At 46.0% G+C, this 22,265-nt stretch overlaps 1 protein-coding gene and 1 long non-coding RNA gene across 3 annotated transcripts in view; one reads left to right on the forward strand and one right to left on the reverse strand.

Annotated features, from left to right (window-relative positions):
- The window catches only part of LOC130123644 (desmoplakin-A-like), a 26,280-nt gene continuing 4,015 nt past the window's right edge, over positions 1-22,265 (forward strand). Inside the window, exons 1-23 of one of the 2 annotated variants that reach the window (XM_056292878.1) lie at positions 1-401; positions 3,316-3,400; positions 4,446-4,564; positions 7,440-7,581; positions 8,979-9,104; positions 9,456-9,515; positions 9,652-9,819; positions 10,538-10,642; positions 12,434-12,529; positions 12,709-12,834; positions 13,192-13,344; positions 13,515-13,669; positions 14,514-14,640; positions 14,884-15,070; positions 15,682-15,950; positions 16,176-16,357; positions 17,074-17,212; positions 17,488-17,681; positions 17,893-18,055; positions 19,079-19,162; positions 19,282-19,389; positions 19,730-19,828; positions 19,998-21,812. In XM_056292878.1, coding sequence (XP_056148853.1) covers positions 154-401; positions 3,316-3,400; positions 4,446-4,564; positions 7,440-7,581; positions 8,979-9,104; positions 9,456-9,515; positions 9,652-9,819; positions 10,538-10,642; positions 12,434-12,529; positions 12,709-12,834; positions 13,192-13,344; positions 13,515-13,669; positions 14,514-14,640; positions 14,884-15,070; positions 15,682-15,950; positions 16,176-16,357; positions 17,074-17,212; positions 17,488-17,681; positions 17,893-18,055; positions 19,079-19,162; positions 19,282-19,389; positions 19,730-19,828; positions 19,998-21,812 — 4,950 coding nt within the window. In that variant the 5' untranslated portion in view covers positions 1-153. The remainder of the gene's footprint in view (positions 402-3,315; positions 3,401-4,445; positions 4,565-7,439; positions 7,582-8,978; positions 9,105-9,455; positions 9,516-9,651; positions 9,820-10,537; positions 10,643-12,433; positions 12,530-12,708; positions 12,835-13,191; positions 13,345-13,514; positions 13,670-14,513; positions 14,641-14,883; positions 15,071-15,681; positions 15,951-16,175; positions 16,358-17,073; positions 17,213-17,487; positions 17,682-17,892; positions 18,056-19,078; positions 19,163-19,281; positions 19,390-19,729; positions 19,829-19,997; positions 21,813-22,265) is intronic. The other variant, XM_056292879.1, reaches the window with a different exon arrangement.
- Positions 9,454-22,265, reverse strand: part of LOC130123650 (uncharacterized) — a 25,266-nt gene continuing 12,454 nt past the window's right edge. Inside the window, exons 2-3 of the long non-coding RNA XR_008811340.1 lie at positions 16,528-16,990; positions 9,454-9,545 (exon numbers count right to left, since the gene is read on the reverse strand). This is a non-coding gene — a long non-coding RNA (uncharacterized LOC130123650). The remainder of the gene's footprint in view (positions 9,546-16,527; positions 16,991-22,265) is intronic.

Genomic DNA, 22,265 nt, shown 5'->3' on the forward strand with positions numbered 1-22,265 from the left:
AACAGGCGGCGCAACACCACCCGTCCTCTTTTTTTCTCTCTCCCCCTCCCCTTCTGGACAGTCGACCCGCAACAACTTGGACGACGGTACTGCTTTTCCACCGAGGGCCGCGTACTTAAACTCAGCAAGAAGAAGAAGAAGAAGAAGAAGAAGATGAGTTTGCGCGGGTCTCAGTCGAGACTCCCCGCCATGGGTCCCAGGAGTAATTCCCGACCGGACCTGGCCAGCGCTAGTTTCCGGACCGACGTCCCCGTGTTCGTCGGCGGCAACGGCTTCCCGGCGGACTACGCGGAAGGATACAGCTACAACACCGTCACCAGGAGCTCGGTGCACGGCGGCGGAGGACAGAAAATGCACATGAGCATGAGCGGTGGTGGAGGAGGAGGAGGAGGAGGTGCGAGGTAAGACGGGGGAGCGCACCTGTTTGTTAGGGAACTGTGGGGGGAAATGAAGGAAAACCCAAACACAGATTCATGTCGGTGGGAAGTTGACGGGACCAAGGTCGCGTCTTACTAAGCTAACCGACGGCAAACGTGGGATAAAGTCGACCTTGTTTTCCTTTTGTTATTGTTATTATTGTTTTATCGTCCGTCCCGTGTAGAGGGAAGTAGAAGGAGCTCGGCGCCCCGCAGTCTTGCCCAGTATCTGGGATCTTTTACTGGGAATTCTTGGGAACGTCTCTAATCACCGTTCACACCCATTAAACCCCCCCACCCCTCCTCTCACCTCCCCCGTCCCCCTTCACCCCCCTCCTCTCACCTCCCCCGTCCCCCTTCACCCCCCCTCCTCTCACCCCCCCCCCCCCCCCACACACACACACACACTGACTGATAAAGGCTAATCGCTGATATCAGGGTGATTCTTCAATTTGGGGCACTTTTGGCTTTTGAAATTTTGGAGAAAAAAAAATTCTTTAAAATCTGTTTGTTTTTTTTTAATCCCCCCCCCCTTTTCCGAAAGCTCTTCTGAAAGTGGTCCGGGAGCCAATATCTTAGCCTCGCTCGGCTCCTCCTGCCAAATAGGGTTGACGTCACGACGCCGTGTCCAAAGTCGTGACGGTAATGGCCACTTTTTGGAGGAAAAACGTCGGCGAAGCGCACGACGTGCGGTCAGTACACGTGAATGAAGCGACGCGTCTCCTTTCTGAACTAAAACACTCGGACCGGCAGCGTGTTCGGTGATGGCTCAGGAAGTGCCGTGGCCGGGACGCGAACCCGTGTCGCCCGCACCGCAGGAGCCGTCGCTAACCGCCCGACCAAAGGGTCAGGCGCGCGAGCCAGCGGCCAGCGCGTCTCCTTATCCATGCACGTTACAATGTACCTCTTCACGTCACACTCGCGGACATGGAACAAGTCAAGCCTCCGCCATGACCGCTCACGCGCCTCCGGCGGCTCCTCGTTTCCACGGCAACCACATTGTTGTTGCTTGAAAAAGCGTCGTTGCTCTAAAGCAGTGTTTCTCAACCGGGGGTCCGCGGACCCCTAGTGGTCCGTGGTGTAATTGCAAGGGGTCAGTGAAAATAAAACCTCTTTAAAAAAAAAAGATCCTATGACATTTATAGAAATAGGATTATTTTACTCAAATGTGACGGAGACCTTTATCTACCTAAACTATAAAGGGTAACAGGACTTTTTTCTCTAATTACATCTGTTTCACAAGTGTCATTTATTGTATTTTAATAAGAGATCTCGCTCCCGTTTGCATTGTTAAAAGTTACTGCATAAAAATCCTGTTGTTACATATATCTGAAAGTTACTGAATACATATTCTGTTTTGTTACATATATCTGAAAGTTACTGAATACATATTCTGTTTTGTTACATATATCTGAAAGTTACTGAATACATATTCTGTTTTGTTACATATATCTGAAAGTTACTGAATACATATTCTGTTTAGTTACATATATCTGAAAGTTACTGCATAAGAATTCTGTTTTGTTACATATATCTGAAAGTTACTGAATACATATTCTGTGTTGTTACATATATCTGAAAGTTACTGAATACATATTCTGTTTTGTTACATATATCTGAAAGTTACTGAATACATATTCTGTTTAGTTACATATATCTGAAAGTTACTGAATACATATTCTGTTTAGTTACATATATCTGAAAGTTACTGAATACATATTCTGTTTTGTTACATATATCTGAAAGTTACTGAATACATATTCTGTTTAGTTACATATATCTGAAAGTTACTGCATAAGAATTCTGTTTTGTTACATATATCTGAAAGTTACTGAATACATATTCTGTTTAGTTACATATATCTGAAAGTTACTGCATAAGAATTCTGTTTTGTTACATATATCTGAAAGTTACTGCATAAGAATTCTGTTTTGTTACATATATCTGAAAGTTACTGAATACATATTCTGTTTTGTTACATATATCTGAAAGTTACTGAATACATATTCTGTCTTGTTACATATATCTGAAAGTTACTGAATACATATTCTGTTTTGTTACATATATCTGAAAGTTACTGCATAAGAATTCTGTTTTGTTAACTAAATCTAAGTTACAACTGAAAGCTCTTATTTTTGCCCCAAAGAGTGAATAAATGCTATAATGCAATTTAAAAGGCAGTTTCTACTGTTTCTAACAAATTGCAACCCCCCTCCCCCAAGATCAGGTGGAGGGGTCCTCAGGGTAGATCAAAAATACGCAGGGGGTCCAGGACCCCAAAAAGGTTGAGAACCACTGCTCTAAAATGCTGGGCGTGACGTGACGACACGTGTATGAGGGCCAGCGATGTGTAAGTGTGCACATATAAACCCATATGAATGTGGAAAAATATATCTTTTAAAATATTGCGAGAAAATGCAAAGCCGAGCTTTTAATGAATTCAACCGTTTTTATTACTTTATTATAGAGGGGGAGTTAAAAGGTCTGGGTTGGGGACAAGCCCACAACAGGGACGTTCTGCCACATTTTCAACATGCTGAACAAGTATTAAAATGTCCTCACTGAGACACACATCTATTGTTTCTTCATAGCTAACACAACCTGACTAACAAACACAATAATTGTTGTTTTCCCCCCTTGAAAATCTACCCTAGGGGACAGAAAACCCTCCCTTAATTGAAGAATCCCCCTTTAACAGAGCTTTTCTATTGTAAATCTAATGAAAGTCAGGACGGCTGGCACAAAAAACACACAACGTTATTTTGATAGTTTGTCAGTGAAACTTTGTATCGTGGCTGTGTGTTACTTGGATCTTTTCAGTGGCATTGCATCATCCAAGGCTATAATACAGACAGTCAGTCACCCCTTGTTGTTTCTCTTTTTTTCCGCTCCTTGCTAGTGTGGTCAACATCCAGCATAAAGCGGGGTACCTGCAGAACCAGGGGCAAGAATACCTTGAGAGAGCACAGCATATTCTCCAGAGTGTAAGAGTGAACCCCCCCCACACACATACACATGCACACACACACATGCATGCACACACTGTCTTACAGCATGATGCTTTTCAGTTTTGCATGATAAAATAACATTGCACGCCTGCATGGTGGTAAGACCAATGGCAACAGCAGTGACCTCAACAGTAATAACGATGCGATGAAGCTGTTATTTTGAGTGGCATTTGCTATTTATTTGGTATCGTCAGAGTTGTGTTATTATTACCTCACATTTTGTTTCACTGCACTACTGTGCTCGGTAGCTGTCTGTATGACTAGCCAGGCAGCGATGCTGATTCCTCCTCAGATATGAACAAACAACTTCCAGATGGTCAGCTCTTTATGCAGCTGATATAGGAGCTGGATAGCTACTTTGGGTTTTTGTCCTTTCATTTCTTTGTTGCTTGCTTTCATTTTCACTTTTATTGCTTTTATTTTCATTATTTTTCTTTTTCTTTCTCTTTCTCTTTTCTTGGTTTTTTTGGGGGGTTTTGGTGACACTTTAGCATGGGGAACATAAAAAAAACTTAATTACTAGTGAATTAGTAATGATCATGATGTCACTTTAGTATGGGGAACATATTCTAAGTAACAACAACTTAATTTACAGTAATGTAACACTATGAAGCCTTGTAGTTTTGTGTGTTGTTATGTAAGAACAGAGCATATTCATTAAGTGTTAGTAAGGGAGAATAACTCTTCTTGTGGTACTACCACCTTATAAAGGCCATATTAAGCAAACCATATTGAGATGGTACTACTAGTAAGCAATACTTCTGAGGTTATAGAGGGAAAACTCATAGTTAATGGCTTACTGGTTGTATAATAAGGCCATGCAGAATAAGGCATTAATGAGTACGTAACGATGACCAATGAAGAGCCAATATGTTGCTAATTTGCATGCTAATAAGCACCTAATTAATGGTGACTACGTTCCCCATACTAAAGTGTTACCGGGGTTTTTTTTTTATTCAAATAGAGTAGAATTGGGGCGTTGACTGACCGGTGTTGTTGTCTTGCTCATGTGGCCTTCTAGGGTGGTCCAGTCCTGGAGGCAGAGAAGCTGCTGGCCATGAGTTCAGAGACCCTGGAGCAGCTGAAGAGATGTGCCCTGGACTTACAGCACATGCGTGTTCCTCATGACTTATTTAGAAGGTAATACAAGACGTGTGTGTGTGTGTGTGTGTGTGTGTGTGTGTGTGTGTGTGTGTGTGTGTGTGTGTGTGTGTGTGTGTGTGGCTATGCCTGTACAAGATCTCACAAGTGAATTTGTGCTTTGTAGGGAGAATCCTTTCGGTTTTGAAAAAAACACTGCAAAATCTAGTCTTCAGACAGAAAGGGTATGAATAGCATTAACCTTAATATTTTAAATTGATACTTTTCCACCCAAAAACACATGTTTTATGTGAAATACATTTCACCAAAGCGCCAAACAGGTGGCACCACAAAACCAAAGGTGATCTGCGGGTGGGTCTGTTGTGTGTAATATTATTCACTGATTTACTTCACCCACCTACCGTATTTCCCAGACTACAAGTCGCACTGGAGTATTAGTCGCACTCAACAAAAAATGCGTTGTTGTGAGGGGACTATATAGATACTAGAAGAACCCCGCTACAACGTAGCGGTTTGGTTCTCCACCCGTCTAAATCTCCCTCCTCTTCATCCCGCCAGCTAACCGCCTTCCCCCTGCCCCTAAACCCCCCCCCACTCCAACTCCCTCCCCCCAAATGCTCAGAATCATCTGAAACGCCGAGAAAAGTGGTTTTTAGCCATTTTTAGAAAATGCATATTTTGCATAATTATGCATAATTATTATAATTATTTTAATTTTCTGCTATTTTTCTGGTCCTCTCTGGAACAATACCTACCACCTCCAAAAAAAATGAGGATTATAAGTGCATTTTTGCAAAAATGCATTTATTTTGCATAATGCCAAAACATTTCTAAGTCCCAGAAAAAAAAAATTTATAGGTGAAAAAATCAAAGATGCTCAGAATCATCTGAAATGCCGAGAAACGTGGTTTTTAGCCATTTTTAGAAAAATGCAGATTTTGCATATTTGTGCATAATTAATTATGCATAATTTTAATGTTCCGCTATTTTTTTATAGGTGCCCCTGATCATCCCCAATAACCTCCAAAAAGAATCAAGGCCCCAAGTGCTTTAGTTTGGCCGTTTATAGACTCTCACACAGACACACACCACACACCAGACACACTGTGAAAATACAGGAGTAGAGAGAGAGAGAGAGAGAGAGAGAGAGAGAGAGAGAGAGAGAGAGAGAGAGAGAGAGAGAGAGAGACAGACAGACAGACAGAGAGACAGAAAGAGACAGAGAGAGAGAGAGAGAGAGAGAGAGAGAGAGAGAGAGAGAGAGAGAGAGAGAGAGAGAGAGAGAGAGAGAGAGAGAGAGAGACTGATCCGGGGAGGGCTGCAGACTACCACATGCCTCCTCCCATACATGTGGAGTCACCAGCCGCTTCTTTTCACCTGACAGTGAGGAGTTTCGCCAGGGGGGGGGTAGCGCGTGGGAGGATCACGCTACCCCCCCTCCCAGTTCCTCCTCCCCTCTGAACCGACCGACCAGAGGAGGCGCTAGTGCTGCGATAAGTCGCATTTATATGGTTATATGGTACCGTAGAAATTGAATGACAGTAGAACGTCATTCCACTTCAAACCAACACAGCAGGATGGTCAGAGCCGCGGCGGCCATTTGAGCCGCTGCCCCTGCAAAGAGCCGTGACCGTTGTAGCGGGCTAACTTTCGGAAAAACCTCCGTGCAAGCCGACTTACGGCAAGTCGCGGAGTCGCTGAAAGTGAGGCTTTGCAGTAACGGCCAGACGAGCGGTGACGTAGTACGAACATTAACAGCCCCACTGACGTGCAGCGGTGTAAAAACCAGGTCCAGAAAGTAAAAGTCCAAACCATGTATTTGCTCCACTCATGCACCACACCAGCAGATTCTAGTGTAAACTACTATTAAGACCCGTTAGCCCCCTAGCTAACGGGTCTGACCCTTTAGCCGAGCGGTTAGCGATGTCACCTTGTGGGTATCGAATCCCGCACCGGGCAAGAAAATAACCGGTTACATTGGTCAACAGCACTCCTCAACTTAGGTAGGGGAAACTAGCTAATGACGTCAGCTGGTTTAGTAACACGGTTGGAGCAAATACACGGTTTGGACATTTACTTCCTGGGCCTGGTTTTTACACCTCTGCTGACGTGGGTCGGCACCATAGCAACTAGCAGCAGTCGCCATTTTCTGTCGAGCTACTCGAATGACCACGGCTAACAGTTCGGTGTCCGTTCTACTCGTTCGGTTTCTATGGGCGGACTCTGCATAACCGTAGTCCACTGACTTCCGGTTTCCTGTTTGTTGGCGTGCGCTGTTGACAATGGCATATTTTTGGCGATGCCTGCAAGATTTGCCGTGGATAAATGGCAACTGTATGCACACAACTGTCGACACACTTTCACCTGCACCTCCCAGCACACGGGTGAAACGTTTCAAGTTGTACATATCAACGTACGTCCATAATTCCATCCTCATAATTGGGGACGTAACTTGATATGTACAACTTGAAACGTTTCACCCGTGTGCTGGGAGGTGCAGGTGAAAGTGTGTGGACAGGTGTGCGCATGTGGTTGCCATTTATCCACGGTCAATCTTGCAGGCATCGCCAAAAATATGCCATTGTCAACAGCGCACGCCAACAAACAGGAAACTGGCAAAAACCGGAAGTCAGTGGACTACAGTCATGCACAGAGCCGATTGGGTCACAAGATTAAGCAGTGCCATCTAGTGGCAGTAGTTGAAATGCAGCGTATTCGTACAAAAACCAAATTGCATTATATAAGTCGCTTTAGAATATAAATTGCAGAACCAGCCAGACGAGTAAAAAAAACAAAAAAAAAACAGCGACTTATAGTCCAGGAAGTACGGTATTTCACATCTGTGCCCTTTGAAGAGGAGCGTGAAATGTACCCTTATAAAATTCACAAAGCACTTTTTTTTCCATCTCTGCAGACTGGATCAGCTGCAGCACATGCACGGTGCTATCCAACAGTCTCTCGGTGGGGCGACCGTCAGACGAAGCAGAGGCAGCGTGGGCTCCATAGATGTTGGGAGGAGCTTCCACGATGCCATGGCCTGGATTGCTCAGCAGAAGGTAAGCGCTTCACACTTGGCTGTGACGTTATCGCCCCTCAAGGCGAATATGGAGGATACGCTCAGTGACGGCATCATTTAGGAACTCCCAGATGTCTATTCACGCTCAGGCAGCTCGGTGTTGGTTTGAGTGGTTGTGTATCCGTGTGTGTGTGTGTGTGTGTGTGTTTTTGTGTGTGAGTTATAAAGGAGAAGTGGATCCGTGGCACTCCTCTTATCACATATTCCAAGCTGGCTTGTGACTGAACCAATTTGGACGTACTGCCATCACATGAGCTGCGGGGTCAGACGGGAAGCGAGATATGTTGAGGGAGCGAGGGAGAGACAAAGAGAGAGCAAGACAGAGAGAGAGAGAGAGAGAGAGAGAGAGAGAGAGAGAGAGAGAGAGAGAGAGAGAGAGAGAGAGAGAGAGAGAGCCACGATGAAGCCGAGAAAGCAAGAGAAAATGAGAAGAGAAGTGAAGGAGTGTGAAATCTGACACTCTACTGACTCAGGCCTTATGGGACAAGGCAGTTTGAATGATGTTTGACAGGCTCATGGGAAAACGCCCTTACATTGACTCTACCCCCCCTCCCCCCCAACTCTAACCCTACACTCACACACACACCACCACCATTATTGGCCCGCCCGCCCACACACAAACATACAGCCTTTAATTTCCCCACTTCTCCAAGCTGTATCAGTCATAGTCCATTGACTTTCCCAAAGTCCTTGTGTTGAGAAATGTTCCGTTGGTAGGAGGTCTTGCTGCTAGAACTGAAACTAAAAACCAGACTGCGTCGTTTTCTGTCCGCGCCCCACCCAAGGCCTCCGGTGTACCTTTGGCTCGTGTTTTGAGCTGTTGCACACACGTTTTATCGAGCTGCAACTGTCTCACTCTTATTTCTGCTGCTTTTATTGCTCCTCGTAGTCTCACGGCGTGCACACCGTAAGGCCCTTCAGCCTTGAAATCATAAAGGAAGGGTGTGGTGAGAAAACAAAAGGCTGGAGAGAAAAAGGGGGGAGGAAAAAAAATGTGCAAGTTCAGAGGAGGGACAGGCTAATGGGCGGTTTGTCAAGCAGAGTGCTTATCAAAGCTGAGGGCTTTGAACCCTGGTTGGGGGGGAATAGTTGGAATAGTTTTCTGCTGAAGACAGTCGAGTAGACAGTGGATGCGCTTGATGGTGATATGCTGACCCCTAGAGGGCAAACAAGAGAAAGACGTGATTGGGTTTCTCTGACATAATGGCACCTTGTGGCACCATAATGGCACAAGTGCCATACAGGTGCCATGCAACAACAACAACAAAAAAAAAACAAAATTTTTTGATGAGGTCATTTGTGGTGCTGTAAAGGCATGTCGGAGGTCTAGTGTTTGTTTTTCAGTGATCTAATCAGCTGCGTCCCTGTCTCACATAGCGTCTGATTGAGACATCTCCGTGGGGGGAAGACTCGGCCTCACTTGAACAGCAAATCCTTAGCCACAAAAAATACCACAGCTCCATCCAGAGAAACCAGGAGGTGGATCGAGCCCGGGATGAATTGGTGAGGGCCTTTCTCCGTGTCTTTATTTCCATAAGGAGTCTTTTAGGAATCTGTATAATCGCATTATTTCAACAGAAACACCGTAACCGTAACACTGTAGACAACGTACCGTCAATAAATACCACCAACCTGGTTGTATGGCAATAAGTTTCTTGAATCTTCAGCGATTTTCAGTTCATCTTTCAGCTCAGTAAGCGTAATGCTTAAGATATCTTATGTTGCAACAAAGTATCGACTTTGAGTAGTGGCAACAGATGTTAGCTTATATGGCTACACGGATACAACATTTTATAATCTGTTTATTGGTGCTCTTTCAGTGCAAATTGACCGTAAAAACCATCTCTTCTGCAGAACATGAGGGGCGACAGATCCAACCTCCACGCTCTGGATCAAGAATGGGACAGCCTGCAGGTACAACAAACCTCTGCATAACACATCTACCTAGAAAGAAAGGGGGGGGGGGAGCAACTATTGAATTTGTTTACTGAAAATTGGTGACATTTCACATTGGTTAATCTGTTGAAATATTTACGTTGCTGTCTTTCAGAAAATGGCCTACAGCCGTTTGGGTCAGCTGCAAGAGCTCCAGAGCATCATCGAGGAGATCTCACGGGCCATCATGTGGGTTAATGAGAAGGAGGAGGAGGAGCTTGTCTTTGACTGGGGAGACAAGAACATTGACCAGTACATCCCCAGAAAGCAGGAGAGCTACTCGGTAAGCATTTCAGACCGCATGCTGCTGTTTTCCAGGTTAGATGCTCTCGTCTTAGTCGGTGCGTTCGGGTACAGTTGAATATTTGATGTGTCGAGTCTTTGTTTTGTTTTTGACTTGTCTTGTTTTGGTTTGGTTTGCCTTCAAACGTCAGTTCGAGGGCGTCCGGGTGGCGTGGCGGTCTCTTCCGTTGCCTACCGACACAGGGATCGCCGGTTCAAATCCCCGTGTTGCCTCCGGCTTGGTCGGGCGCCCCTACAGACACAATTGGCCGTGTCTGCGGGTGGGAAGCCGGATGTGGGTATGTGTCCTGGTCGCTGCACTAGCGCCTCCTCTGGTCGGTCAAGGGCGCCTGTTCGGGAGGGAGGGGGAACTGGGGGGAATAGCGTGATCCTCCCACGCGCTACATCCCCCTGGTGAAACTCCTCCCTGTCAGGTGAAAAGAAGCGGCTGGTGACTCCACATGTATGGGAGGAGGCACGTGGTAGTCTGCGGCCCTCCCCGGATCAGCAGAGGGAGTGGAGCAGAGACCGGGATGGCTCGGAAGAGTGGGGTAATTGATCAAGTACAATTGGGGAGAAAAAAGGAGGTGGGAATCCCCCCCCAAACCCCCCCCCCAAAAAAACCCATTGGTTCTGTAATAATAAGCGATGACAAGTCTGTAATTCTGCTCTAGCCTATGAAGTCGCTTACTTTTTCTCCTTTTTTTTGTACCTGGCAGAGGCTGATGAGGGACCTGGAGGAGAAGGAAAAGGAGCTGAATAAGCTGAAGACGAAGGTGGACGGCCTCCTGAACAACAACCACCCTGCCTCCGACAAGATTGAGGTGAGCGATTTTATCGGGTGGTCCTCACTGACTGCCACCACAGTGGAAACTGCTTCTAGTGCTCACATCACATGCTGATGTGGTAAGTAAGGAAACGGGCGATGTCTCTATTTTACTGGATGTAAATGACCGAATAAGAGTAGCTACTGCTGGCTGCTGTGTTGTAACAAAGTATCAGCGGCTTCAAACACTTCAAACAGGACTTTAAAAACCGGCTACAGGTTACAGTAACGTTGCTTAATGTTGCATAAAGTACATTTTAATGACAGCAGGCTGAATCCTCAGAAGGAATCGGGAATCAGGAACGGTTTATTGTCATTTCTATCATGTACTTGTGTACACAAAAGAAACGCAATTTGGTTTCGCCCAGCCCACAGCAGTGCAGCACAAAAGATAAAAACACACATCCAAAATTTCCAAAAACAACACCACCAGAAACAGAGAAGGAGCGCCAGCCAGGATGACTGTCGGAAGTACCGGTCTGCATGGGCTAGCAGTTAGCTTAGCCTGCACTTGGTCTTCCTCCCCGGGCGCAGCTCCGAGCAGGGCTGTGGTCCCTGGGCCCACCGGGCGCAGCAGACCAAGCTCCCCCAGCCAATCCGATGCCAGCTCTCCCAGCCAGACACTTTCGACACACCTCCCCCGCTCTCCACACAACGACACAAACGCAGATGCGGACAAAAACACTGCACAGTCGACGCCAGGCAAGGCCGCCGCCAAACCGCCCTTGGCGCGTCCTGTTCGAGTGCTGCTCCGAGCAGGGCTGTGGTCCCTGGGTCCATTGGGATGCAGGAGACCAGGCTCCCTCAGCCTATCCAACGCCAGCTCTCGCACCCATTAAAAAAATAAAATAAAATGTTTTTTAAATCGAAGATCAAAATACAAACTTCACAGCTTACTTCCAGAGGTATAAACTCGATACCTCCTTATTCCCTTGGTACTGTCATGTTAATTCTGTATAAGAAACTAAATTATGCACAAGAAAACATGGTACCGTGTGAGATCAGCGGTAAGTCTCAGATTAATATTTCACCCTACGACTGCTCGTAAACTGTGACAATGGACAGATTTACTGACCTCATGTTGCGGGATGAGATTTTAATCCATCCGCTGTTGTTTCTGGTCACCACCAGAAAAGTCACGTGTGGCGTCCGGGTAGCGTAGCGGTCTACTCTATTGCCTACCAACATGGAGATCGTCGGTTCGAATCCCCGTGTTACCTCCGGCTTGGTCGGGCGTCCCTACAGACACAATTGGCCGTGTCTGCGGGTGGGAAGCCAGATGTGGGTATGTGTCCTGGTCGCTGCACTAGCACCTCCTTTGTTGAGTTGGGGCGCCTGTTCGGGGGGGACTGGCGTGATCCTCCCTGGCGCTACGTCCACCTGGTGAAACTCCTCACTGTCAGGTGAAAAGAAGCAGCTGGCGACTCCACATGTGCTATTGGAGGAGACGTGGTAGTCTGCAGCCCCCCCCGGATCGGCAGAGGGGGTGGAGCAGCGACCGGGATGGCTTGGAAGAGTGGGGTGATTAGCTGGATACAACTGGGGAGAAAAACGGGGGGGTGGGGGTGGGGGTGATCACTTTAAATTGACTGTTTGATCACAAGAACCAGATTATTTAAACGCCATTTGCATAGGAATGGCTCCACCCGGCAACTTTTGCTCTGTACACAAGTAGCCAGTCGCTACACCTGATGACTATAAGGGACTTCCGCCTTATTAAAACGGCACGGTGGGGTGATAGAAAGGCATGAAGTATGTTTTGTACCGATGTTGGTTTCTCCTGCCACAGGCCTACATGGACACCTTACAGACCCAGTGGAGCTGGCTGCTGCAGATCACCAAGTGCATCCATGTCCACTTGAAGGAGAATGCCGCCTACAGCCAGGTCAGTTAACGTTCTCCTACACATGCTAAAACACGCACATGCACACACACACAACACAACATGCTGCTCTATGACACACTTCTTCAGTCAGTAAACTCACGTAGTCGCGTTAGTGTTTCCTATAGATGCTGATCGCAAGTTGTTGTGTTTTTTTTTCTCTTGTCTTTTACCACCTACAGTTCTTCAAGGAAGCCAACGAGACCTACGGGAAGCTGCAGAAGCAACATGAGAACGTCCGTAATAGCTTCACTTGTGACAAAAAGACGCCGCTGGAGAACCTGACGGAACTCCTCAAAAACCTGGAGGTATCTTTGCATTTCGTGAGACTCGGTGCGAGGTGCTTACGTAACACCGAGTGAATTACCATGAGGGGTTTGTTCAATTGAGTGTTCTGTGCCACCGCATTCCAGCCCCACTGGGAACAGTTTGCATTTGTTTTTAACCAGACGGGCTGGTTTTATGGATAGACTTGTAAAAACTGAGGTGTGGAAGTGAACCCGTGGATGTTAAGAATACTTTCACTTTCAGCACTCCACGGAGATGTGGGATGTTCCTGAGTGTGAATGAGTGATAAGAGATAAGTGAAGGCATCATCTCGAGTAAAGACACTAATGGTGACGAATGGGCTCTGAGAGACATGTTTTATATTTGCTTGTTTACAGAGAGAGAAGGAGAGGATAATGGAGAACAAGAGGCAGGTCCAAAGTCTGGTTATCAAGTCCAAAACCATCGTCAGGCTGAGACCTCGCAACCCTGAGGAGAAGAGCAGCAGCGCCGTCATTGTCCAGGCCCTCTGTGACTTCAAACAAGACCAGGTCAGATGTGCATTGTGTCAACGGGGACACACACACACACACACACACACACACACACACACACACACACACACACACAGCCCACGCACAACCCGACCCTCTGACATACTGTTTGGTGTGAGGGGGCAGAACATGTTATTCAGCGTTTCCCCGGTGTCGTTGTGCTGCAGAGGGGGATTTTCAAAGGAAACGAAGGCATCCTGAAAGACAACTCCCAGCGCAGCAAGTGGCTCGTGACGGGACCCGGAGGGCTGGATATGTTGATTCCTTCTGTGTGTCTGCTCATCCCCCCACCAAACCCACTGAGCGTCGGCCTCGCCACCAAGTAAGGCTCACTTAGCCGGTGAAGAAAGGACTGAAAAAAAAACGACAGATCTCCGTCACCGCTGCAATCTTTTACTGATATGTTTCTTGAAGCCTAGGCTACCTTTACAGGAAGCTAAGCGGGGACTTGCTATTTTGATTTAATTTAGTTTTTTAGATTATTAAAAATAAAATCAAATTAAAATTATCCAATTTATTAAATATTTATGTATTTATTTATTTATTAATATAGCTAAACAAATGAGTGTTTATTTATTTATATTATATTTACATGCATATTATAATATAAATAAAAAATATTTATTAATGTAAATATTTATGTATTAATATTTATTTATTAAATATTTATTAAAATACATATTATTTATTTTAATTTATTTTCTTCGATAAATTGTCCCTGATTCCTGATTTTGATTTGTCAGCTCAAGCAGATTTTCTTAACGCAATTAAAAATTGACCTTGGCCATCCATTTAACCAGTTCACAAACACATAGCTGAATCAATGCGTAAATAAACATTACATGTGGTGTATATATAGTAGTGTATAAATAAAATTAAACACATGGTCTGCATTTTATATAGTGCTTTTCTAGCTTGCAAGACTCTTATTTTCCTGTATAATGTGTATTTGTGTGTGTCTATTGTGCACTGGCATACATAAGATGGATTTGCACACTCTATCAACATATGTTCATACATAAGTAGATACATTAAATAATTTACACTTGTACTTTATAGACTCGTGATCTTCTGCGCTAGCTCCCCTCACTTCATCGGCACACAGTGGCACACTGTTTTCTGCTCCAAAAGGGAGTGCATTCCAAATCCTTTCTGTTGTTTGTCAGGAATGAACAGTACTATGAGGCCATCATGAGCATCTGGAACCAGCTCTACATCAACATCAAGAGTCTTATCTCCTGGCAGTACTGTGTGAAGGACATCAGTTACATCAACTCGCTCACTCTGAGCATGGTAAGATATCCTGGAGACAGTAGTCTGTCATGCACTCTCTGCCCCTCAAAATGACCGTAAGCGTAGTCATGCATTTCCCACGAGAAATCACCGGATACATAGCTGAACTATATCTTAATTAACCTATAACCCTGAAACACAATCTGTCACAACAGCCTGTCTTCTGCTTCTTTTTTTTCCCCTGTCACCTTATGCCGCCGTCCCTTAAACTGACCCCCCCTCTCTGTCATCTGTTCTTCTTAGCTGTCCAAAATGCGTCCCGAGGAGTACCGCAGTGTCATTAAAAGACTGGAGACTCACTACCAGGAGTTCCTGCGCAACAGCCAAGGCTCTGAGATGTTCGGAGAAGAGGACAAGAAAAGCATACAGGGCCAGTATGCTGGAGCTCAGACTCGCTATGACACACTGATTGTCAAGCTGCCAACATACAGTGAGTATCACAAAAGTCCTCTCTAGATTGTCGGTACTGCATCTGATTGGGGCATCCAGGTGGCGTAGCGGTCTATTCTGTTCCCGACCAACACGGGGATCTCGGGTTCGAATCCCTGTGTTACCTCCGGCTTGGCCGGGCGTCCCTACAGACACAATTGGCTGTGTCTGCGGGTTGAAAGCCGGATGTGGGTATGTGTCCTGGTCACTGCACTAGCGGTCGGTCGGTCGGGGCGCCTGTTCGGGGCGGAGGGGGAACCGGGGGGGAATAGCTTGATCCTCCCACGTGCTACACCCCTCTGGCCAAACTCCTCACTGTCAGGTGAAAAGAAACAGCTGGCGACTCCACGTGTATCGGAGGAGACGTGCGGTAGTCTGCAGCCCTCCCCAGATCGGCAGAGGGGGTGGAGCAGGGACCGGGAAGACTCGGAAGAGTGGGTTAATTGGCAGGATACAGCTGTGGAGGAAAAAAAGGGGGGGAAAATATTGCATCTGATTGAAAAACTGATATGTACTGTTTTGTAAATGGAGTTCTATTCTTAGGAAAGAGTTAAATAATTAATTGCTTTGATTAATCATTTCTTATGAATTACTCAAACGTTTTATCAACAGCTCCTGTCAAAGTGGTTGACGTGAAGCAGGAGCCTGCCAAGCAGGAGCCCGTTAAGGCGCAAACCTTACCGGCCACTAATACAGTCATCACCAAAGTCATCACCAAGCCTGCCCAACCCAGCTCCGCCTTAAACCTAACCCTGCTCAGCGGCTTGCAAGCTCTCCGACAGAGGCTGGAGCTGGCGGAGTCCAGCCTCACTCAGCATCTCCATGTTCATTTCGGGGACAATAGCGTCCATGAGTGCACGCAGCACCTCCACGAGCTGCAGGTATATGATTTTTCCGAACACAGCTGCACTGTTATACCCGTGACTCAACAGAAGTCAAATGCAATGAGCCTTACCTATCTGGACACAAACTCCAAAATCAAAAGAAAAAGACTTTTAAAGGTCCTCATTATATATGTGATGAAACAGTAGTTTACCAAAAATTGGACGTAGCGGTTCAATTCTTTGATTTCATCTCGATTGTCCATTTTTCATATTGATGTCCAGATCGTGCAAAAAGACCTAGATTCCGTCCACGACGAGTACCTGTATCTGAGAGAGAAGATCCTGAAGCAGCTTGAGGGGACCCCTGCAGACTCGGAGCAAGCAAAGTTCCTCTACTCTGAGCTGGACATCATCAACCTGAAAATCGGGGACTTGCAGGGCTTCTCCTCAGCTTACTTCCAGAGGTATAAACTCGATACCTACTTATTCCCTTGGTACTGTCATGTTAATTCTGTATAAGAAACTAAATGATGCACAAGAAAACATGGTACCGTGTGAGATCAGTGGTAAGTGTCAGATTAATATTTCACCCTACGACTGCTCATAAACTGTGACAATGGACAGATTTACTGACCTCATGTTGCGGGATGAGATTTTAATCCATCCGCTGTTGTGTCTGGTCACCATCAGAAAAGTAATGTGTGGCGTCCGGGTAGCATAGCGGTCTACTCTATTGCCTACCAACATGGAGATCGTCGGTTCGAATCCCCATGTTACCTCCGGCTTGGTCGGGCGTCCCTACAGACACAATTGGCCGTGTCTGCGGGTGGGAAGCGGGATGTGGGTATGTGTCCTGGTCGCTGCACTAGCGCCTCCTCTGGTCGGTCGGGGCGCCTGTTCAGGGGGGAATAGCGTGATCCTCCCACGCGCTACGTCCCCCTGGTGAAACTCCTCACTGTCAGGTGAAAAGAAGCGCCTGGCGACTCCACATGTATGGGAGGAGGCATGTGGTAGTCTGCAGCCCTCCCCGGATCAGCAGAGGGGGTGGAGCAGTGACCGGGACGGCTCAGAAGAGTGGGGTAATTGGCCGGATACAGCTGGGGAGAAAAAGGGGGGGGGGAAATCCAAAAAAAAGAAAGAAAGAAAGGTAATGGCGTGTTTTCATGTGTCTTGGTAACAGACTGTCAGCTCTCAAGTCCTTGCTTCAGAGCCTCCTACAGGCCGAGGATGTCATCAAGGTTCACGAGGCGCGTCTGACAGAGAAGGACACCACCTCTCTGGACCTTCGTGAGGTGGAAAATTACCGCAGCACCCTGAAGGTCTGACATGTTGACCACATTTGACCTAGTTAACAGAACGGTTCCTGACACTGTTTAACTGTTTAACCTCTGAAGAATTGGGAAATAATGTTGTCTATCTACTACTACTACTACTACTACTACTACCACTACTACTACTGCTGCTACTACTACTGCTGCTACTATCTAATATGCACTACTGTATATTTCATATTAAAGTACTAATTGTAAGTCAGCAGCAGTTTTTTGTGAGTTTACCATAAAAAATATGCAAGTATTTCTCAATTATTGTGCAGCAAATGAAGTTGGAGCTGGATCAGAAAAGAGACCTGCTTACGGCCATGGAGTCTGACCTGACCAAGGCATTACACTGGAATGGTCAGATCTCTCAGTCCTTCCACAAGTGTGACGTTGATTTGTCCAAATACTTGGAGCTAGTGAATCAGAAGTCTGACCGCTGGCGCCGCATCCAGACCCAGATTGATAGCAGGTAAAAAGTTTTACACACGGACACACTTGCACTACGTTAATAAGCCCTCAGTGGTGTTTTGCTATTTCACAGTATTCCATCATATGATCTTCTCACCGCTCTCTGGCCAAGCACCTTGCCTGACGCTGTGTTCCTCATTTTCCAGTACGAGCAACTAAAAATATCCCTCCACCGCCTGCCTTTCCTCTTCCTCCCACTCTTTCCCCCTCAGAGTGTGGGACCTGGAAAAGCAGGAGAAACAACTGAGGCATTATCAGCAGACGAGCGCTTCCCTGGAACAGTGGATAGACAATGCCAGGAAGCGGCAAGATAACCTGCAGACGACCAGGCAGTCTGATATCCAGACGCTTATGGATCACCTTAACCAACAGAAGGCAGGTGTTTCCATCCCAGTGGAAATAACTCATACCATTTGTTTTATCACATCAGCACAGAGAGGGAACAAATAAGTGAAATTAGGTGGTGTTGTGTTTGGTTTGAATGAAAACCGCCTCTCAGTGACCGGTGGTTGGAAAGTTCTCCTACAACATCAGATACATTTGATGTGTCACTTGAATTTTAATTGAAAATCTCCACCAGCCGCTCTCATTTGTTTTAAAAGTATATGGTCTCGGGCGTCCAGCTGGCATGGCGGTCTATTCCGTTGCCTAGCAACACGGGGATCGCTGGTTCAAATCCCCGCGTTACCTCCGGCTTGGTCGGGCGTCCCAACAGACACAATTGGCCGTGTCTGCGGGTGGGAAGCCGGATGTGGGTATGTATCCAGGTTGGTGCACAAGCGCCTCCTCTGGTCGGTCGGGGCGCCTGTTTGAAGGGGAGGGGGAACTGGGGGGGAATAGCGTGATCCTCCCATGTGCTGTGTCCCCCCTGGTGAAACTCCTCACTGTCAGGTGAAAAGAAGCAGCCGGTGACTCCACATGTATGGGAGGAGGCATGTGGTAGTCTGCGGCCCTCCCCGGATCGGCAGAAGGGGGTGGAGCAGCGACCGGGATGGCTCAGAAGAGTGGGGTAATTGGCCAAGTACAATTGGAGAGAAAAAGGGGGGGAAATCCAAAAAAACAACTAAAGTATATGCTGTCATCTGTTAACATTGCTGGTCCAGAACTTAAAAGAGGAAATGTCCATTACAGACTCAGGTTCTTGTTTTATAAGTAGAGCCTGACTTTCCCAATATTTCCCAATACAGTTTATGTTTTGCGTGATAGAATTTAGAATCGGTACTACTTTATCTCAAAGGTTTATGCTACAAAGCCATGCCAAAAAAGGGCATGGTAAAATTGCCACTTTTGCAGAATGACAGTCTACACATTAGAAATGAGTGTGCATAGGAAATGTGCTGGTTACTCTAGTACCAGACTGGATTAGTGAATTCATATTGCCCTCTGCTTGCCGCACAGGCTCTTCACACTGAAATCAAAGGCAAGAAGGAGAAAGTGGAGGACGTCCAGAAAGACGCGGACACCTGTGCTACTTCCATCAAGGTTCGTGACAAAAATAGTTACTTAATTTGAACAGTTTGCAAATACAATGTCTGGCCATATTCTGCTCACATTAGCAATACATATCAGCATATGACGCACATGTGATGTTGTGTTTTTAGGACTATGAGCTGCAGCTGGCCTCTTACAGTGCAGGCCTAGAAACTCTGCTGAACATCCCTTTTAAGAGAACGATGCTGCAGTCTCCTGCGACTGTGGTCAGACAAGAGGTAGGGGCTGTTTGGCTCTTGACTTGGTTAACCAAATAAAATTAACAATACACGATACTGACTTTAGCTGGGACTTTAGGGGCAATGAAAGATTTGACGTCCAAAGTGAATCGCCAGCTATAATACCACTGAGTAATTAATTTGTGTTGATATCCTGGTGGTTAATCATAGCATGTAAACTTTACGCCCTCATTTGCTTCAGATTATGAACTATTTTAATTATACCCTTAATTTAATGGTATATCTGTTTGTTACATGTCATTGTTTAAACAGCTGGTAGATATTTAATTAACATATGATCTTAGCTTTTATATGAATCTACCTATTCTAATTTCATCAGGCAACAGACCTCCAGTCTCGCTACATTGAACTGCTAACCCGTTCCAGTGACTACTACAAGTTCCTGGGGGAAATGTTAAAGAGCATGGAAGAGTTGAAGGTGAATTCTGCGTTTAAATAATGTGTGTTTGTGTATTGAATGTCTATGCTGCTTAGTAGATAAAATGGCAGGGATGACAAACCCAAGATGAATTACCAAATATGTTTCAATGATTATGTAAAATACATAACAAACTGTTTAACATTATTTGTTTATTTGCTTTCCTCAGATGAGGAACACGAGGATTGAACTGCTGGAGGAGGAATTGAAGCGTCACAAAGAAGACCTTGGAGATCGCACCAGAAAGAACCAGTCTCTGGAGGATGCTCTTGCTCGTTATAAACTAGAGCTCAGTCAATCCAAAGAGACGATTTGTTCAATGGAGGAAGTGAAAATAACTTCAGCAATACAAGTTAATGCCGCCAGGGAGAACCTGGACAGCACAAACAGCCAGTTGAAGGAGCTTAATGACAAGCTGACACGCATCACATATGAGCTGGATGAAGAGAAGAGAAAGAAGAGGCTGGCAGAGGAACGTTACGCTAGCCAGCAAGAAGAGTATGAGACAGCCGTCCGCCGCAGGCAAAAGGAACTGGAGGAGCTCAACTGGACAAAGCTTGATCTTGAGAAGTCAGTGAAAGATAAGGAACGAGAGCTCGAGAGGCTGAAGATGCTACTAGATGAAGAGGCCACACGTCGGCGAGTGGCTGAGTCGGATATCTCAAAGGTAAGAATGCAGTACAACCAGGAGATTAATCAGCTTAAACAGACGTATGAAACAGAGATCCACGTCACCAAGACCTCTGTGCTGAAAGCCTCACAACAGCGGGAAGAGGATGCAGCAGAACTAAAACTACTTTGTGATAGACTCACTGCTGAGAAGTGTGATGTAGAGGATGAGCTTAGGAGACTGAGGCTGTCCATAGCTCAGATAGAAGAACAGAGGAGCAGAGCAGACCAGGAGGTCCACCAGCAGAGGGCCTCAGTGACAGAGGAGACCAGGAAGCGCAGTGAGTTGGAAGTGCAACTTAGAAGCCTGGTCCAGCAGAGAGGAGAGGGTGATTTCAGGCTAAAGGAGGTCACCGAGAGCAACCAGGAGAAGAGCAGAAAGATCAGCCTGCTAACACAAAACTTGGAGGAGGAAAGTAAGAAAAGGAGAACTCTGGAGATGGAGATCAGTCGGCTGAAACAATCCCAGGCTGAGCTGCAGACCAAAAACTCATCGTATGCAGAGACTGCCAACAAGCTTAAAGTGTCTGAGCAGGAGCTGCGTATTATCCGAGTGGAACTGGAGAAACAGGCCAGCGAGAAGGCCAAAGTGGAGCAGAGTGCTGCGAGGCTACAGAGCCGCATTCGGGAGCTCCAGTGCTCTCTGGATGGGATGGAGGCTGAGTTAGAGAAGGAGAAAAGGGCCGCACGGGAGGAATTCACACGCAGGAAAAGGATAGAGGCTGAGCTGACCAAAATGACGCAGACCTGCAGAGAGCACACCATTACCATCAACGCCCTACAAAACACACATGAAGAGGTTTCCATTTCTGGGAGGAAGTCTGAGCAGGACCTCAAGGCTGTGCAGGAGGCCCTGGACAAGAGTCTGAGGGACCATAAAGTAACCACAGAGCAACTGAACCAGATAACGGCTGAGCTGAAGTTGCTGAAGCATCAGTTAACGCAGGAGCAGACTCGCATCCGTGAGCTCAACCTACGTAATGAGAGCCTCTATAAAACCATTGAGGAGAAGAGCCGCTTGCTGAATGAAAATAACACAGAGCTCGAGAAGCTGAAGAGCCTAACACAGAACCTGACAAAGGAGAGGCTGAGGCTTGAAGAGGAGCTGAGGGTAATTCGGCAGGAGAGAGATGAGCTGAAACTAAGCAAGGACAGTATGGATGGGGAGAGCACTGCAAAAATATCAGCCTTACACCTCCAACTCCAAAGCAGTAGCAAGAGGACCCTGGAACTCCAAGCTTTAATCAATGACCTGACCACAGAGAGGGAAAAGCTAATGTTGGAAATAAACAAAATCCAAAAGCAATCAGTTGAGGTATCTTTTGATGGCTTTGCAGGATCAGTTCCAAATAATCTAACTAATTCAATGTTCTGTGCTACATTTGCATGAAGGGTTATAGTTGAATAATGGTTAAACTCAATTTCTTAGGGGTATAATGATTTTCTTGATCATGTACATCATGCATGAGATTTTTCATTTGCTTGCATCCTTCTCATAATGTAGTTTACATTAGAGCATAATTACACATAATGTGACTGCGCTTACTCATACTAAGCATGGACAGTTTATGAATCTGTCAGTACTAACCAACAAGCTGCACTTATGTAACAGCATTAACAAGTGTTAGCACAGTACTGAAGGATCTACCTCTGATTCATTTTTTAAAGAAGAGAAGCAGGGATTTATAACATTACAGAAGAATTTATGCAATTATTATTTACTGTGTTATATATTGTTAACCTATTTGTACACGCTTCTAAGCAAGAA

This window comes from Lampris incognitus, chromosome 14 (genome assembly GCF_029633865.1).
Source record: "Lampris incognitus isolate fLamInc1 chromosome 14, fLamInc1.hap2, whole genome shotgun sequence".
Taxonomy (NCBI): domain Eukaryota; kingdom Metazoa; phylum Chordata; class Actinopteri; order Lampriformes; family Lampridae; genus Lampris; species Lampris incognitus.